The sequence below is a fragment of the Nasonia vitripennis genome, chromosome 3 (assembly GCF_009193385.2).
Source record: "Nasonia vitripennis strain AsymCx chromosome 3, Nvit_psr_1.1, whole genome shotgun sequence".
In the NCBI taxonomy this organism is placed as follows: Eukaryota; Metazoa; Arthropoda; class Insecta; order Hymenoptera; family Pteromalidae; genus Nasonia; species Nasonia vitripennis.
The window spans coordinates 9,110,904-9,128,995 of record NC_045759.1 but is presented as its reverse complement, the minus strand read 5'-3'; the positions used below and the strand labels follow the sequence as shown (position 1 = coordinate 9,128,995).

Sequence of the window (18,092 nt, the reverse complement as noted above, 5' to 3'; positions counted from 1 at the left end):
ATTTTGTAATAGTTATCAGATTGTTTTGCATTATTTGTTTATATTTTTTTTAAACAGCTGGAAACATAAAAAGAAAGAGAGACAAGTGCATGAATATACATTCGTTTATGTGATTGAACTTGGCGTCATTAATGTTTTTGCTCGATAGTTGTAGTGATACAGACGATAATATTTTTGTTCTAACGTCATGAAAATATTTTTGTGTTTATATTTTTTTTATGAATTAAGAACTAGTTTATTTTAAATTGATTACATAGGTATAGAATTTTGTTTTATACCAGCGATCTTTATTTTGTCAGTATATTTGTATCTATTTTTTATATTTAATCATATTCAAGATCATCTTTGAAAATAATACGTTTATGCAAGTCATTCAACTATGTTGCAGAGAAATTTTAATCATAATCTCTTGCGTATATCGCACAAGAAAATTTTATTTTGTTTTCAAGAAATTTTCCTATAAGTAATGCGATTAAATGCGTCTGTATCGAGTACTTTGGAACTATAAATCTCTTTCAAATACTAATACTAAGTACTGTTGGATAATTCATTACTTACAAAATTGAAGCGCAAGTCATGCTTCTGGATCATAAAATTAAGAAATTTACTGTTCAGACTAAAGAGCTTTTTATAAATCCTTATCTGAATAGCTCTATTAGTGGTCGCATGGGCGTGTATACTCAACGAATTGCCGCTTTCTAAAATCAAGGATAATATTTGATACAATATTTGAAATTTATTTAAAATATTGTATCAAATAGTACGTTAATTCAAGTCTAAATTGTTGAATAAATTCATTCCTTTGCAATACAAAAAAATAAAAAAAAAAATATCTAGTCAATAATCGTAATGAGATATATTGTAAAGCGTTGAAATTTGCATACAGCGAGATATTGATATAGATATTAAGTTTGATAAAAATAAAAACATAAGACATACTTGTAGCATTTATATAGGCATGTTCTTTGAAATGTAATCGCCTGATATCGCATCGAGCGTTATATTCGTTGGGAATAGTGGGAGATCTCATATAAAATGACTAAATCGCTTGTGAGGGTCAAGGGTGATACTCGGCTGCTTTATAAACTAAAGACGGAACTGTCAAGATTTAGTTTGTCAGTGGCTGTCGCATTATACTTAATTATCTTGAGGAAGATTGAATCATGTCAACAAAAATTGCCGTAAGTTACAAATTTGATATCTTAATTAATCCTATTCTATTTGCTGTTCAAGTTTTTATAATATTGAAAATTAAATTTATTAGAAAATATTTGATTCTTACAATTTCGCGAAACAAAATTGTAACGAATTTGATGAAAATTCAAATACTTGATTATAATAATTAAACATCAAAGCTTGTACAATTTCTAACTTTGATTTACCATGTTGTATACTTTTTTTTTAATTTTCATTATATAGACGACCGTTCAAAATCTAACGATTTTTGATCCTTCGGAAAAACTTCGCCCGGAAACCATTTACAATGGTAAACTCGAAAGCGAATTTAGAGACTACTCGGAAAATCCCGAAGATCCTATTAAGGAACGCGTTCGTCGAACATATTTAAATATGCATACCCATCAGACTGTTGATTTTGTAAAATGTAAGTAGAGAAATTCTGATATTATTATTTTCGTAATTAAGATGCACTTGGTTGGTGATCTTTTTTTTACATAATATATGCTTTCTTTAGCAAAAATGGAAGAATGGCTTAAATTTAACAAATGCAAAATGACAGTGAAACAAGCGCTTATAAAACTAAACGAATTAGTCGACGAAAGTGATCCAGACTCGGACCTTCCAAACATCGTGCACGCTTTCCAAACTGCTGAAAAAATTAGACACGACCATCCAAACGAAGACTGGTTCCACCTCACAGGACTTATTCACGATTTAGGAAAGGTGAGCAAGCTTCAAAATGTTATAATATAGCTTTTTTTATTATTTTATTAAAATATCAATTCTTAGTCTATAAAAGATTAAAATTTCATAAAATTTCATAACGATGAATTTACATTTTTAACGCATTCATTTTTACACTCGATAACGCAGGTAATGGCATTTTATGGAGAACCTCAATGGGCAGTTGTTGGTGATACATTCCCCGTGGGATGTGCATGGGGCAACTCTATTGTCTACAGAGAAACGAGCTTCAATGATAATCCTGATGGAAAGGTTCCTCGTTACAAGTAATTATCGCAAGTTTTTAAATTTTTATTTCGAATTTAATTTTGCACGATCCATCTAATACAATTCTGCGGTACAATAAATTATCATATCAAATATCAGATTGTTCGAATTTAATACAGTAATATATATCCGTTTTTTTAGTACAAAATATGGAATGTATAAGCCAAATTGTGGTCTGAAAAATTTAATGATGTCATGGGGACATGATGAATATCTGTATCGAGTATTGAAACATAATAAGAGCACAATACCAAAAGAAGGTTTAGCAATGATAAGATACCACTCATTTTACCCATGGCATGCTGGTGGCGATTATATGCACTTCTGTACCCAAGAAGATATAAACATGTTGGAGTGGGTTTTAGAATTCAAGTAAGTTTTTAACATTAATACCTAATATCACGTGATGAGAAAAACAATAAATTAAAACAAAACTGGTGTTCAATTTTAGCAAATATGACTTGTATACCAAGAGCAGTCAAGTTCCTGATATTGAAAAACTCTGGCCATATTATGAACAACTTATTGAAAAATACATTCCTGGCGTCCTTGAATGGTGAAAATACTCAGAAGCCAATCTATTTAAACAAATAAAAGTTAAACTGTATTATTATTTAAGCACAGAAAATAAAAATACATATATTATTAAATTTATTAATTAAGGTCTAATCATATATCATGTACAAATATCATCATTTTTTTTATTGTGAATAAAAACTTGCATTTTTTACAGCTTATTCTTCTTATTTGGATTGAGTCCTAGTTCTCTTTGAAAATCTCCTCATCGGTGGTGAGTCTTCAGAATCATCATCATCTTTATCACCATTATCATTACCATCCTCAGATATATCCATTGGCTGCTCTTCCCCGTTTCCATTAGCAACTTGAGAAGTAGTAGATTCATCTAAAATTTTATTAATATAGAAATAATATTTATGTCAAATAAAAATGTATCTAATTACTATTAAAAACATACCTGCTACAAAGCTAGTATAACTGGTATCCAGAGTATGCCTGCATTGTGGACACTTACTTTCATTTTGCATACTAGCATATTTAGCTAAGCAATAGTAATGGAATACCTTATTGCAATTTTCACACTTTCGTCCCTGAAATACACAATTATCTTTAAAACAAATGAGTATAATCAGTCCACTTGAAAAATGTTACTTTCTTACATGAAAAACAATTTCTTTGCATAGAGTACAATTATGAAAGTTATCTTGATAAGTTGCTCTAAAGTAAGGCATAAGCTCTACAATGCTTCTCACACCCATAAAGACATATCCATTCTAAAACATGTAATTTTTCCATTTTTTAAAGATGCACAAATTTCAATTAATATATAATATAAAAACTTGATACCTTAATTAATAGCCACTTTCCTTTAGTCAAGTATTTTAAAAATATGTCAGCATCACTTATCGACAGCTTTACATCTAATGTGGTGGACATGTTAAGACAATCTGTACTTGAAATGCATCCATCATCAGCACTTATTATTTCAGAGTAAATTTCTCTTAAAAATGCTCTTTGGCCAGTATTAAATTGGGATGGTACCCTAAAATACAAATAAATTTATAAAAATTTATATCCAAAGAAGTACTTGAACTACTAATAAAATAATTATTACGTGATTGATTCTTCGTGAGTTGTACCAACAATCGACCAGTACTTCTCACCGCTCATTTCACATATCCCAGATTTCATTGCCATGGCCAAAGGAGCCAATTTGTCATTAATACTTTGTGCAACTGATGCTACATTTAATCTCTCACCTGTGAACAAAGATATACTTATCACTCTAATCAAACAGTACAAAAATTCGAAATTCTAGAGAAAATAATAGAAAGAATATCGTTATTCAAACTCGTCATTCATTAATCTAGAATTATTGAAATTATTGTTTTTTTATTACGTTTATAACTAAACAATACACGCGATTAAGTATCAGGAAATTGAAAAGAGTGAGGTTTTTACGCAGGGCACTTACCGAAAATCTTAGTACATATGAGAGATGCATCGTGCTCAAGAACTGCTCCTCCCTGCATTATTGCTTGGAGCAGAGTTCGATGACGATTGTCGTAAACCATTGTTATTAAAAATTAAGTTTTTTTAAGAAACGAAGAAGAAACTCCTGTCAAGTACTGTGGTTAACTTAAAAATGCGGGACTCAAAACCAGTGGTGGATAAAAGACGTGAGAATACGATTTGTGACACATTATGCGATATGCGCGCGGTATATGATATGTCGTAATATGGCGTCGTAGACGTCGCAAACGTCGCAAACAATAATAAACCCGCGAAATTAAAAAATTAAGTTAATTTAGATACATAATTTACGAGAGTTGAATAAAAAATAAGTCTCTTTATTAAATGAGAAGATAAAACATGTAAACGAGAATTAAGACGACCATAATAGAAACCAAACATTGATTGCTAAAAGTTATAGCTCATTTCGCACATTTTGGAAAGCAACAGAATCTATCAACTTTTGCCATTAATTTATTGAAAATACCTGCTTCTACAGTTACTAAGATATTCGAAGTTCCTACAAGAATTCCAGTTCTAGCATCAGCCAAAATAAAAATTTAGAATTATATTATTTATTGAAAATTAATGAGTAATTTTAGTTATAATAGACTACTATAATATTATTGTAATTTTGTATTACTATTATTGATTATAATAAATAGTTTCTGACAAAAATTCATATATAAAGATTAATTTTTTTATAAAAATTGTTTTACAAGAATTCGATTTCGTATTAAATCACGCGATCTAATTTCGACGCGTCGTAAATACGATTTACGACACGGCGTATCATACAGGCCCACCACTGCTCGCAAAACTGCGGGTTAACGCTAGATTAGCTAGGGCTGCCAACCTGGTAAATTTTAAGGAATTCCTTGTAATCATGTTTTTATATTTGCAACAATGCGCATAACTTTTTTATTATCTTTTCTTTAGAATTAGAACATTCAAAAATGAGCGTAAGTATAGAATGAAAAATAATTAAATTTAGTATAAATAGTAAATGATACTTTTTATAAAGGAGGGGATCAATAAATGCATCAATAATCATTTACTGATAAAGTTGATTTCAAATTAGAAAATTAAAAAAAAAACTTTTTATAAACTTGATTTACTAAAAGTAAATTAGAAATTACAACCGTTGATTGATCAAGTGCATATTATAAAATTTAAAATAAAAATTAACAGATTTTAATACAATAGTTTATTATCAAGTTGGATGATTCTTGTTTACAGCAGCATACTCTAATGAAAGGTGTTGTTTCATTGGTCAAGACATTCTTGTTTATTAAAAAAACGTACTCCTGATTACAATTAACGAGTCGATGATTTTGCTTCTTTTGCATTTTGGAGACTCTGAGTAATATACAACTTAGCCAAGCTTTGAGCACAGAACTGGGATATGTGTTGGCTGTAGGTATTGATCTGACCAGCAGTGATCATAGGGTTGAGCCTTTGGGGCACTGGAATTGGCCTCAAACTCTTGTTGATATCATCTTCGGGTAGTGGTGGCTCATCCTTAGCAGCACGAGCAGCATTTTCTTGCTGTCTCTTTGCCAACATCCTGTTCTTATCTTGTTGTTGACGAATAACCATGCTCTGGTAACGGTTGAATTTGATAGCTTCCTGGTTCAGTTCATCAACACGATCCATCATGCTACGGAGTTGAGTTTCCAAAACAGTTGCAGTTCCCAAATCCAAATACTTGGTTCCTGCCTCTTCTGGAATCATTTCTTCTAATTCAGACATAACAATATTTGTCAGAGGACTATTTTTGACCACGATTGGCAACTCAACAAACAAATTTTCATATCCAACTTTCAAGTTCTTGAGAGCCTCAGAAGTGAATTCATTATCTTTGTACAACTTGATGGCTTCCGGAGTCAGACGGTACGCTTTAAGCATCAAGAATCCTCTATCTGATTTATTGGTATCATAGATTATAACAACAGACTCTTCGATAGATTCTTGGTAGCCAATTTGTGACTCGTACATTGGAAAACTCAAAACGTTACCAACATTGGCACTTTGATACCATCCAACATGCAAATGGTCAATGTTGACACTAAAAACAAAGCAAGAAAATCAATTTGTGTACTACAAACATGCTAAATATGTGAATAGTCAGGAGTAGATTCTTACATGCGCAGCCTTCGCATCATGTTCAGTTGATAATCCTCTTCATCATCAAAATCATCGTTTTTCGAGAATGGGAAGCAGTTGGTGATCTCGAGGCGACCATTGACACTCAGTCCAAGAAGGGCACCCTGAGCCACTTCCATTTTATTAGTTGTCTCCTCATGACAGTGTTTAACCATCTTCATAACCACCAAGCCATCCAACTGAACGTAATCAATACGCAGCTCCTGCTCCTGCACACGACGTGGTTGACTTCGTCCTGACATTTTGGCTGCTGAGGTAGATCTGCGGATAACAAATTTAACTTATTCGACTCGATTCTTTGGTTGGAAAATGTAAAATTCGATGCCGCACCTAACCACGTTTCTCCAGTATGGACGAGTACCGCCGTCAAAGAGAACTTGGCTGCCAGAGTGCCTGCAGAGACGCGGAAAATGCTAAATTTATGTGACCATGTCACTAACGTCGGTATGAGACAGCGTGACGATCATAAAACCACAATTCTTGCGTTCCTTTTAATTTTAAACCACTTGAAAAAATTGTTATAAGAAAGAAACAATCATTTTTATTTTTAATTTATATATGAGCAAGACATTTTTTTAAAATAGTGGCGATGATATTGACTCAATCAGCAATCACGGTATAATTCGCATGATTTGACAAGCTGTTAAACACCACTGCTCATATGTATTATATGCATTTAATTATCGCAGCTAATTTGCATATTTTTTCCGATATCTTATTATTAATATTTTCAGCTGGTTTTCAAAGCGCATGCGTCACTTGCAGCTTGCATGTATATAGTACATACATTTCAAATTGTGTATGTATACATGTATCCACAATCCACCCCCTGCTGGCTGCTATGCAGTCTGCACTGCAGATTAAAGGGTTGAAATTCATATATATATACATATATATATATATATATATGTATGTATGTATAGCTACTATCGCACACGCTGCCCAGTCCGCACAACTTGCTACTTTCTTGAAATTATTTGTTGTTAAGGATGAGTAAAAAGGGCGGTTATTACTGCGCCTTCAAGAATTGCCGAGGTTTGTCCCGACGCGACAAGAGGAGTTTCTTTCGTTTTCCGAAAGATCCTCAAAGGTATGCCATTAATTCGTAAAAATCAACGCTACTCGCTGTAAATAATATTGCCCCATTCGTTTTGTGTAGATCCAAACAGTGGGTAGTAGCCTGCGATCGCAATGATCTCCTTGAAAAAACACCAATTGAGCTGTTCAACAGCTATAGAGTTTGTGCCAAACACTTTACTGATACAATGTTCCTCAATGATTTGAGAAATAGACTGCAACCTAATTCTGTCCCAATGCAACTGGATCCACCCGATGACTCTGATGACTCGTTAGATGTTGATAAGAAGAAAGATGAGACTGCCAACTCCCAAGATCCCGTAGAAAATATTTTAAGTAACTGTATATTGCGTAAGTTTGCTATATTTATTAATTTCATCTATATATTTCAATTCATTGATCCCTATCTTTACTTTAATATTAATTTTTCCAGAAAAAATATCTGCAGATGAATTTTTTAAAGCTACTGGGATACGCATAAATGAGCCTGTATCTGCAATTAAAGCCACCCAAGAATATTTACAAAATTCAAGTCCATCCGATCATGTGTATTCAAGTACAAGAGTTAATGATTTTATAAATATTGATGGCAGTACTTTAGCAATTGATATTGATGACAATGAACAACTAAACTCAGTTGAAGCCTTCAATTATCAAGATTTAATAAATTTATTGCCTTTTAACAATACATCTAATACTGATTCATCTTCTTTGGAAACAGGTGATTTGCCTTTTTTGATTCCAGATAAGGGTGTAAGAGTTGAAAGAATACCACAGACTATTTTAGATGGACAAGACATTATTACATCACCATCACCACTGAACAGTATGTCGGATACTTTTGAAACCTTAGCTGTAATGACACAAACAGATAATATTTACCAAGGTAATTTAGAAGATGCTACGCAAACTAAATTATTCTTAGTAGATGAGAAATTAGATAAAACTAGTCAAACTGAAAGCATTATTATAGATAAGTTAGAAGAAAGTACTCAAACTAGTACTAGCTTTTTTGATGATAATAAAGCAGTAGACACAAAATTGGAACAATCTAGTCAAACTGAATCGTGTTTGCTAAAGGATAAAACAAGTAAAAAGAAATTCAAAAAGCTTTTAAAAAATAAAAGAAATGAGATATTAGAATTAAAAGATAAAGTCCAACAAAATTTTGTTAGTATTATGGATAATATTACTCTAGAGCAATACGAGCTATTAACTGAAAAATTTTTTCCAAAAGAAACATCTGATTTTATAAAAATTCAAGCTCAGCTGTTTAAGAAAAAGAACAACAATCGAAAATACTCACTCGAATTCAAAAAGCAATGCTTATCATTATTTTTAACTGGTCCAAGAACTTACAAAAATTTGCAAAAAATTTTTTGCCTTCCAGCAGTACGTGACTTGCAAACACTGAAATACTGAAACCACAGAAATATAGCTCATTAATAGAAATCAGAATTTAGATATTAAATTTATAGTTTAATTTATCAATTCATAGTATAGTTAAAATTATAGAACAACAATAGGTAATAGCATAGTATTACAAAATTGAAAATATTAGATTTAAAACTTTTCAGCTGTGATTTTTTTATAGTTAATTTTGCATTTTTTAAAGCGTATTTTAATATTTATATATGGTTCTATATTTTGTATCATATACATATATATATATATATAATTGTTTTTTTTTTATAGCTAACACTGCGGCTGTATGCCTTTTTTATAGTAAAAAAACAAATTTTTCTACGCAATAAATTTAGGTAAACCTATTAAGTAACGTTAATCAGATTTGCATATCACTTGATATAATGATGCAATTAGATTTTAAGCATATTACTTCTTTAAATTTATATAGCATAAATAATATTCTCAACACATTAAAGTATTGTAATTGAAGCACGCAATAAAATAAATTATTTTATACTTTACTCTAAAAAGTTGTATTTATTTTCTCCAGATACTGATATAAGTATTTTTGTTATAAATATTTTTACATCGCTGAATATATATCATATTATAATTTCAAATCAATGATGACGATGTGGACCTAACCTAAAGTGAATCGAAGCACGTCCAATCAATGTCCGAGATACTCCTCCCATTTCTATATTTTATTATACATATATATGCATATATCATATATGTGTGTATGTATGTACAGTTTGTGTCACAATAAAGTTGAAAGTTGATGTAAATATAATTGTATAAATACCTTCAGGCGTGTATACAGAACCTATTAGTTTTATAATGTAAATACAAATATTAAAACAGGTCACTCGCAAACTTCCAAGATGAATGCTGAAAGTAAAATTAATATTCACCATTCTTCTTTGGTTGGTTTGAAGGCAGAATTGCTCAGGAAAAAAGCAGAAGTCGAAGCAGCCAAAGCCAAATTTGAAAATGTTGGACCAGTTAATAGATCAAAACCTAATGAGAGGAAAACTCAAGAAAAACAGAATAAAAAGCAAACTGAAAAGGATGGAAAAAATAATCTGTCAGAAGATGTAGAAGATGTTAAAGCACTCAAAAAATCAAAACTGATGTTGCAAGCAAAATCTAGGTTATACGAAAAATTGGCAAAAAGCCATAATAATATGAACCCAAACTTTCTTGTGGATTTTGAACATAAGCCTGATAGTTCAGACCACTCTGAAGAAGAAAATTCAAAGAACAATGGTGTAAATGAAAATGAAAGTGATTATGATTCTGATGATGGATGGGTTGAATATACGGATTGTTTTGGTCGCACAAGAAAGTGTTTACGGGAAGATTTACCAAAAATGCAGGAAAAAGATGATTATCTAATGAAGACCGTAGTTGAAAAAGAACAGCACAAAGAAAAGAAAGAAAAACCTTTGTTCTTTGAAGATAGATTACCAGAAAAAGAACCTGAAATCGAAATGATGAGAAGAAAATGGGAGGAAGAAACGGCAAAGTTAGCAAATAAAGTTGATATTCACTACCAAGATGTCCTTTTTGACGAAGCAAGGACACACGGTGTAGGATACTACGCCTTTTCTCAAGATGAGGAAGAAAGAGCTAAACAGCAAGAAAATTTAATGAAACTGAGAAAAGAAACAGAACAAAAGCAAAAAGAAAATCAAGAGATACGTGACATGAAAGAAAGAATGCAGCAAAACCGGTTAAGAGTTGCTAGGTTGAGACAACGAATAAGAGCAGGTTTGCCGGCTGAAGAAAGTGAAGAGGAAACTGTTGAGACCAGCTCGACTGACCCCTTGAGAGTGAAGGATGAGGAAAAACAAGATACCAAACAAGAAAATGAGGAAAAAGAAAAGACAGAGTCAGACACAAATCAAAGCAAATCATCATCAGATGAAAAACAGGCTTCAACTAAGAGGAAACATGAAGATGTTGAAAATAAAATAGAGGCCTTTGGAAAGATATTAGGTAAAAGTAATGAATGGTATGTGATGTCACAAGAAGAATGGACTATGAAGAAGAGAAAAGAAAGGATACAAGAGTTTGCACCGGTTTACAACAATTTCCAAAGAGGTGAATCTTTCGACCTTAAAAATTGTGACGCAAATAAAAATCAAGATTTACCAAAATCAAATCAAGATGAGAGCAGCAATGATTCGGATATCATTGGACCATTGCCAGCACCTAATTATGCACCAGAATTGAAAGAACAAATACCACTTCCTCCTGCAAATGATGTTTCACAAATTTCTGGAGGTTTGTAAATACTTTGCTGCATAATTAAATTAAAAATACTAATTATGATATTTAAATTATTAAATATTTTATATTGTTATAGATTCAACAGATCATGCAAGTGTCAATATTGCAGATCAAATCGCAGCTGGATTGAAGTATTTGAGAAAACAGTTTGAAAGCAAACACCATCAGTGACCAGCTAATAGAATGTTTGCTATCAGTTACTAGACAGTTTTGTACAAATTTATACTTGTTAATATTTAATAGAATTCTAATTTAAATGTTTGTTGCATTTTCATTCAGTAATCGTATCCTATATTTTATATGAAAAATTAGTCGAAATCGAAAGCGAAGTTCGCGCGTAAATATATTGATATCTATATACACATATTACCGGCATCGAATATAAGCTCCACCCTTGCTATATTCGCATGAATAATAAAAATAATAATAAGTGTCGGTAACAGTGCTGCCGCCACATCCAACAATTCGCATCGCGAGTTGTATATCTGCTATACTTGATACATTTACATAAATTCGCACTATACACAAGCCAAGATTGTCCCGCGCAGAACGCGATTAGAACGACAAGAACGTGAAATCCTCTGTATCTAATTAGATAAATATTTACCTTTAACGTCCAATTGGCAAATAGACAAGTCACTGCTAGAGATACTGTGCTGCAGGAGAATTCCTGCGAAAGGTAAAATAGAAAGTATACACATGCTTATAATATACTTATATATGATCGTGAGTTCGCGCGTCATGTCTTGTGGTTTTTCCCGCGCATGCGATTCCGGATAAACACGAACCTTATACCTACTTACCTATTGTGTCCTCATATTATTGTCTTATAGACGAAAGTAACCAAGTCTTTCACGCCGGTATAACGTTCAATTGCATACAATTAATCAAAATGTAAAACTTTTAACTTTGCGGAAGAAATAATCGGTCATATTTCGTTATACATGTGCTCTTAGTAAAGCAAACATTCATTTTATTCAAGTGTTTTAGTCACTCATTGTAACAAAGAAACGAAATATAAAATTTAGCTATATCGCCCTTTAATTTTTTTATGACTACCTAACTTTGATTAAATTATAGTTTTCTAAGGAGATTAATTGTTACAGATCAGTCTCAGAAAAATGGTGGAATCAGATCATAGTGACAGTGAGAGTAACCAAGTTATTGCGGAATCTAATGAATCAAAAGATAATGGCTCTACAAAGCGTCCTCGAGAAGAATCATCCGATGTTGAGACAGATGCACCAGTCAAAAAAGCTCGCACTGATGAGTTAATCAGTGATGAAAATACTACTTGCGATGATGACTGCAAGAAAGTTGATGACAAAACCAGTGAAAAAGAGAAAGAGAAGAATGGTGAAAATGACAACACAGATTTACAGAATACATCCAAGGATGCAGATACAACTGCTACAGATAGCGAGAAAATGGAACTTGATTTGAAAGATAATTCAGACATTGAAAAAAAAGAAATCGATGAGAACAAAGAAAAGAAAGAAGACGATACTGTTGAAAAAGTTGAAGAAAATGGCGTAGCAAATGGAAAAAAAGAAGAAAAGGATGTAGAAGGCTCAGAAACAGATTCAAAGGTAAATATTAATACTGTTAAAATTATACTTTTTTTAATTTATAATGAAAGTGGAATACAAATTTACCCTTTTTAATCAATTTTTTTCAAATAAGAAATCCTCTGATCAAAATTTGGATGAAATAAAAGAGAAATCTAAGAAAAAGAAAAAGGAAGATTCAGAAATCATAAATGGTGTAGAACTTGTAGTTGAATGTGCTAGTGACAAAGAGTCTAGCGAACAGAGTGAAGAAGAAAAATCTGAAAAGCCTAGAGCTAAAACAATGATTGTTAGAGAGAAACCAAATGATTCTGAAGTAGATGCTAGTTCTTCTGATACAGAAAAATCAAATGCGCCTAACTCAGCTGAAGCAAAATCACCAGCTGCTAAGGCCAGTAGCAGTCCAAAGACTACTGAAAAAAAATCTGTTAAGAAAGGCAAATCAAAAGCTCCATCAAAACTTTTGTCTGCTTCAGAGAATAGTGCATCAGGTTCTGATGAAGAGTATAGTCCAGCCAAGGTCAAGGCCAAGAAATCTAGTCCTAAGAAAAATGTGGAAAAATCTACAGAAGCCAAAAGAGGAAGAGGACGTCCTAGGGGTAGGCCACCAAAAACTCCTAAAAATACAGGAAAACGATTAGAAGAAGAAAAAAACAAAGACCAAAAAGAATCCACAAAGGAAAAATCTGATGAAAATGTTGAAAAGGAAACAGATGAAAAACCGGAAGAATCAAATGACAAAATTGAATCTAAAAATGAGGATTCAGCAAGTGCATTATCTAGTAATGAGAAAAGTGACAATGAAAGTAATAATGATAGTGGTGATACGAAAAAAAAGGTAAGCAAAACCGTTTAAGTTTTGTTTTCTTCGAGATATTTTATGATATGATGTTTATGTATAATTTTAAAAATATTTTTATTTATCTTCAGTCAGGTAACACGGAAAAAATACAGAGATTGAAAAAATACATAAGAGCTGCTGGAATCCGAGTTAGGTGTTACCAAACCTTGCTAAAAGATTGCAAAACTGATGCAGCCAAAGTAAAATTCCTTCGTAATTTTCTGGAGGAAAATGGAATAGTTGGAAGACCAACATTAGAAAAATGTGAAAAACTCAAGAAGAAAAATGAAACTAAGAAAGAAATTCAAGAACTGGATACTAGTAATATCATTGCAGAAAGTAAGTGCATCACATAGATTGCTCTTTTGAAAAATATAAGATTATTGATTATTGATAAATTTTCTGTTTTAAACAGGTCGTGTTACTCGCGGTACTCGAAGCGCTCGAAAATTACAGGCTGAACCAGAAGTAGCTACATCTCCGGTTCAGAAATCGCGTAAAAGGATCCAATCAGTTGTTGATAGCGATTCCGAATAAGATTTTATTACAAGTAAAATTTATAACAGTAATTTTTCAAACAAATACTATTTTTTAAAAATATTCGATACATCGTACAAAAATTCGACCTTCAAATATTTTATTAACTATGATGCTGTTTATATAAATGTTGCATATATTGTTCCATTTGCACTAAAGGTGAATCAAGAAATATAAATGTTCATTTATTGATCACCTATATATAAGGTAAAAAACTAAAAAGAATTTGATTAAAGCACTTGATTTTACTGAATTGTAAAACGTTGTCTTAAAATAAGGATTTTTCTCATTAGGCGTACTTTAAATGTACATTACGTTGATATTGATAACATCATGTTTGTGAATACATTACTGTTCTATAGTACCTACAAATGATTATAAAAATGTTCCAATCACTTTGTTATAAGAAGATGTATGTACACTTGCATGTATATGAAAAGAAAATATTTTTTTTATTCACTTGACTGTTTATTACAAATATATATATAAAATTTTTAATACATTGGCACGATTTCTTTCTTATCTACCTATTGCTTTACGTTGTAAAAATTCTGCAATGCATTCTTTACTACAAAGAGGCTTATTTTCTTTAATGGCAATTTGACCATCCAGAAGACTTTTTTTGCATGTAAAACAGCAAAAGCAATTGTCTTTGGCATGGAAATTAAGATTTTTTATGGCCACTCCTTGTTGATCTGCAGCAATCACATTGTTACAAGTATTACAAGTTTTAGCATAATTCTGTTGATAACAGGGCAGACAAAGAGGCCTATCATTTTCCGAAATGTATTTCTGTCCAGCTAATGGAATATCACAGTCCCAACAGCAAAAATGCTTAACGTGGTAATTATGGCCTTCTGCTACAGTGTATTCACGAACGAAGATGAGCTGTTGGAAATATGCAAGTGTTTAGCTAAATGTATTTTTATTTTGATGTAATCATTTTTGTTTTTTTTTCCGACTTACCTCATCACAGGCAAAGCATCTTGGAATTTCTAATAGCTCGGAAAGATCTCTTCCACAGTAAAGCTTCCCTTTGTGAGTGAAATATACTAAATCTACCAAAAGTTCATTACATGCACAACATACAAAGCAACCTGGATGCCAAACTGCATCTTTGATTTTTTCTGCAGTAACGACGACATCGCCACAATGTATATTTTCGTCACAGTTATGACATTTGTGCGTTTTTGATGCGTTCATAGTCATGCCTTCCATTTCCTCTTGTAATTGACTAATGTTTTCTGGATTCTGGAGTGCAACTGAGGCACCGCCGACGGCATCGTGCGGAAAGACGGAATGATTTAAGTTTTCTGAATGTATCACATTTGATTGTACAGGTAAAGAGGTATTAAGATCAGCTTGAATTGAGTAAGGCGATTGAAAAGGCAACCAATTTTTACTTTCATTTGGATTTAGCTTATTTCTGATTTCTTTAGCTTTTTCGGCATTTCTTATAACATTTTCAGAACTTGCACTTAATGAAGGATAGCTGAAAAATAAACAAGTATGTTAATACATAAAAATGTCTAAATTATTAATTTGATACAGTTTGCGAAAAAGCTTTATATCTTACCCAAGATGATCAAGTTCTCCTACTGCTGGTACCATGGGACTTTGATTATCTTTTTTGTTGCTGTATTTATCATGGAGTTTGTCTCGAATATATGAAAGTCCTTGTTCATCTAAACTACTACCTACAATACTACTACTATTTACGGCACTTGGTGGTTGAAGAGCTTCAGATAACATTTGTTGAGCAATTAAGGCATTTGGTGATAAGTCACTTGAGAATTCCAAATTTTGATCAACTTGTCCACCCATTTTTTCTGTGTAAGCTTTCAATTGACTTGGCAAATGTTCATTAGGCATATGACTTGGAATTTCTTGATTAAACTCTGCTTTCAATGTAGGATCTGGATTTTTGAAATTGGCAGAATTGGTCACGTGACTTCCTGTACCTAAATGATAGGCACCTGGTACATGAGAAGCTTCAGCTAAATTGCCTTTGCCAGAAATATTTGCTAAGCTATGATGGTAAGGTCCAGAACTTGAATTTTTAGGACTGCTGAAACTAGTAGGATGATTTTCTCCTGCATGATAAGCTCCTGGCACATTAGCAGCTTCAGCTAAATTACCTTTACCGGAAATGTTTGCCAAAGTATGGTGATAGGGTCCTAAAATTTGATTGTTCGAACCACTGGAGTTAGCTAGATGACCTTCTCCTGAATAATAAGCCCCTGGTGTACTGGCTGTTTCAGCCAAACTGCCTTTGTTAGAAATATTTTCTAAACTATGATGATAAGGCCCAGAATTTGGATCCTTTGGACTGCTGGCATTAGCCACTTGATTTCCACCTAGATGATAGCCAGCTGGTATATTTGCTGTTTCAGCTAAACTACCTTTGCCAGATATATTTTCTAAAGTGTGATGATAAGGTCTAGCATTTGAATTTTTGGGAGCAGCAGAATTGGCCAGAGGACTTTTCCCTAAATGATAAGTTCCTGGTACACTAGCTGCTTCAGCTAAATTACTTTTGCCAGAAATTTTTGCCAAAGTATGATGATAACGGCCAGGTCCAGGACTTGGTTCATTCATAGCTTGCAAGTGTTGAGCACGTACAACATCTATGTTAGGAGTTAATGGGCTCATTCCTTCATTCAGTAAACTTGAAAAATTTGGTAAATTTGCATTTGTTTGTGACTGTGGAATTTTTGGAATAAAACTACTTGGGGTACGTAAATTCAATCCAGCTGGCGAGTTATTCTGTAATAGTTTACTGTGTTGTGGACTAAACCGCTGAACATCTGTGGCATTTGCTGGTGTCATTAAAGATTTATCAAAAGGTCTTATGGTCGTCAACTAGAACACAAAAAAATTAAGTATTCATCAGTCAGGGCTGTTCTAGTTAAAAAACGAGCAGAAAAAATTTTTTATAATACCTTTGTGACTTTTCCTTGGCCAGCACAGTTTTTCAAATTATCCAAATATTTTTCAAATTCTTTTCTTTCTTTATCTGTAAGGGTGTCACATGCCTTGTGATCTATATCATGCAAAGGCAGTTGCTTCTGAAGTTGTAGTCTCCGCAAAGCAGCACCGGACGAACCCTTAATTGGCATTTTGTCAGATGGCAAGGCTTTCATGTAGTCTGCAGCTAATTCCTTTGTTGTGTCTGGAGGAATCCACTCAAATGGAGTTTCAGCTTGAGTAGCTTGCTTTTTGTCATGTACCGGAAGCACTAGAATTTTTCAGTTTTCAAATTAAAACTTTTATATCCATACAGATAAATATATTCTTAAATACAAGCGTTATTGTTTGATTTACGAGATATAAATACAATAATTAAGATTTACTCACGGACGGAACGATTTTTCTTATTCTTGACACTGTTTCCAAAAAGCAGCTGAAATTGTGGGAAATCGTCATCGTCAACGTCGTGATCGTCTCCCCTGCACTTGCAATTTTTGCATATTTTCCTCCAAAAGTGTAGATCCAAACCAGGACACGCTGATTCACAAGTCAAACAAGGCGCACCTGCACCCGTTTCATGAGCTAATCGTGGCTTAAATTAAAAACAAGCAATTAGACAGAACAGACTTTACGCGCTTCGATGCAAACAAATCAAGATTATCGCTTACCTTGCGCTTTCGATTTTCTAGCTCCAAAAGCCACTTGGGTTTATTTTCTTCCTCCTGATCCATTCTCGATTATACACTTGGGACAAATTCAAATATCTATTATATACAAAATTAACAGCTCCAAAATGACACTGCGTGCGGGTGGAAAGATCTTTTAGCAACTGATGTCTCAAGTGCTTGAGGAATGACTAATCCTGCGAGTTTATCGCATATTCTGAATCACGATTTGGAGTCGCGCTTCGCGCAGATGTACAACTGGAGCCGGGACGCACTGCTAACTCGCTGGAAGCAGTCGCGACTGTCGCGAGTGTACACTTGGCCCGCTGGAGTAGGGAGTTATAA

At 32.8% G+C, this 18,092-nt stretch overlaps 7 protein-coding genes and 1 long non-coding RNA gene across 15 annotated transcripts; 4 read left to right on the top strand and 4 right to left on the bottom strand.

Moving 5' to 3' along the window:
• The first annotated feature begins 489 nt into the window (after positions 1–489).
• LOC100117119 (inositol oxygenase) lies at positions 490–2,848 on the top strand. Its single transcript, XM_001602094.6, has 6 exons — positions 490–1,181; positions 1,420–1,603; positions 1,694–1,902; positions 2,053–2,189; positions 2,332–2,562; positions 2,642–2,848. Exons 1-6 carry the CDS (start codon positions 1,164–1,166, stop codon positions 2,748–2,750), a joined length of 888 nt encoding a protein of 295 aa, XP_001602144.1. The 5' UTR covers positions 490–1,163; the 3' UTR covers positions 2,751–2,848.
• LOC100120160 (non-structural maintenance of chromosomes element 1 homolog) lies at positions 1,930–5,153 on the bottom strand. The gene is made up of 7 exons (XM_001603776.6): positions 4,184–5,153; positions 3,824–3,968; positions 3,556–3,751; positions 3,369–3,482; positions 3,167–3,299; positions 2,913–3,094; positions 1,930–2,768 (listed from the first exon to the last, which is right to left on the bottom strand). The coding sequence occupies exons 1-6, from the start codon at positions 4,281–4,283 to the stop codon at positions 2,934–2,936; spliced, it is 849 nt and encodes a 282-aa protein (XP_001603826.1). The 5' UTR covers positions 4,284–5,153; the 3' UTR covers positions 1,930–2,768; positions 2,913–2,933.
• A 166-nt stretch (positions 5,154–5,319) lies between these two features.
• On the bottom strand, positions 5,320–7,703 carry LOC100120190 (eukaryotic translation initiation factor 3 subunit H). Its single transcript, XM_001602153.6, has 3 exons — positions 6,718–7,703; positions 6,367–6,648; positions 5,320–6,289 (listed from the first exon to the last, which is right to left on the bottom strand). Exons 2-3 carry the CDS (start codon positions 6,627–6,629, stop codon positions 5,539–5,541), a joined length of 1,014 nt encoding a protein of 337 aa, XP_001602203.1. The 5' UTR covers positions 6,630–6,648; positions 6,718–7,703; the 3' UTR covers positions 5,320–5,538.
• LOC100679657 lies at positions 7,212–9,401 on the top strand. 2 transcript variants are annotated; one of them, XM_031926246.2, is made up of 4 exons: positions 7,316–7,477; positions 7,547–7,815; positions 7,898–8,350; positions 9,160–9,401. In XM_031926246.2, the coding sequence occupies exons 1-4, from the start codon at positions 7,377–7,379 to the stop codon at positions 9,216–9,218; spliced, it is 882 nt and encodes a 293-aa protein (XP_031782106.1). In that variant the 5' UTR covers positions 7,316–7,376; the 3' UTR covers positions 9,219–9,401. The 2 variants fall into 2 exon arrangements, with proteins under 2 accessions (XP_031782105.1, XP_031782106.1); XM_031926245.2 differs by lacking the exon at positions 9,160–9,401 and having other exon boundaries at positions 7,212–7,477; positions 7,898–8,916.
• LOC107980892 lies at positions 8,115–11,872 on the bottom strand. 3 transcript variants are annotated; one of them, XR_004227101.1, is made up of 3 exons: positions 11,774–11,872; positions 8,771–8,882; positions 8,115–8,317 (listed from the first exon to the last, which is right to left on the bottom strand). It is a non-coding gene; the product is annotated as an uncharacterized LOC107980892 (long non-coding RNA). The 3 variants fall into 3 exon arrangements; XR_001728981.3 differs by lacking the exon at positions 11,774–11,872 and adding an exon at positions 9,517–9,626; XR_001728980.3 differs by lacking the exon at positions 11,774–11,872 and adding an exon at positions 9,394–9,625.
• On the top strand, positions 9,520–11,425 carry LOC100120221 (coiled-coil domain-containing protein 174). Its single transcript, XM_003424146.5, has 2 exons — positions 9,520–11,160; positions 11,243–11,425. Exons 1-2 carry the CDS (start codon positions 9,756–9,758, stop codon positions 11,335–11,337), a joined length of 1,500 nt encoding a protein of 499 aa, XP_003424194.1. The 5' UTR covers positions 9,520–9,755; the 3' UTR covers positions 11,338–11,425.
• Positions 11,627–14,614, top strand: LOC100679697 (myb-like protein X). Of its 5 annotated transcripts, none has more exons than XM_003424229.5 (5): positions 11,627–11,845; positions 12,273–12,755; positions 12,850–13,572; positions 13,665–13,914; positions 13,991–14,614. In XM_003424229.5, the coding sequence occupies exons 2-5, from the start codon at positions 12,288–12,290 to the stop codon at positions 14,110–14,112; spliced, it is 1,563 nt and encodes a 520-aa protein (XP_003424277.1). In that variant the 5' UTR covers positions 11,627–11,845; positions 12,273–12,287; the 3' UTR covers positions 14,113–14,614. The 5 variants fall into 5 exon arrangements, with proteins under 5 accessions (XP_003424277.1, XP_008213367.1, XP_008213366.1 ...); XM_008215145.4 differs by lacking the exon at positions 11,627–11,845 and adding an exon at positions 11,858–12,026; XM_008215144.4 differs by lacking the exon at positions 11,627–11,845 and adding an exon at positions 11,914–12,060.
• LOC100120273 lies at positions 14,176–18,081 on the bottom strand. Its single transcript, XM_008215143.4, has 6 exons — positions 17,751–18,081; positions 17,470–17,674; positions 17,055–17,350; positions 15,689–16,974; positions 15,079–15,604; positions 14,176–15,000 (listed from the first exon to the last, which is right to left on the bottom strand). Exons 1-6 carry the CDS (start codon positions 17,811–17,813, stop codon positions 14,632–14,634), a joined length of 2,745 nt encoding a protein of 914 aa, XP_008213365.1. The 5' UTR covers positions 17,814–18,081; the 3' UTR covers positions 14,176–14,631.
• Positions 18,082–18,092: the final 11 nt, after the last annotated feature.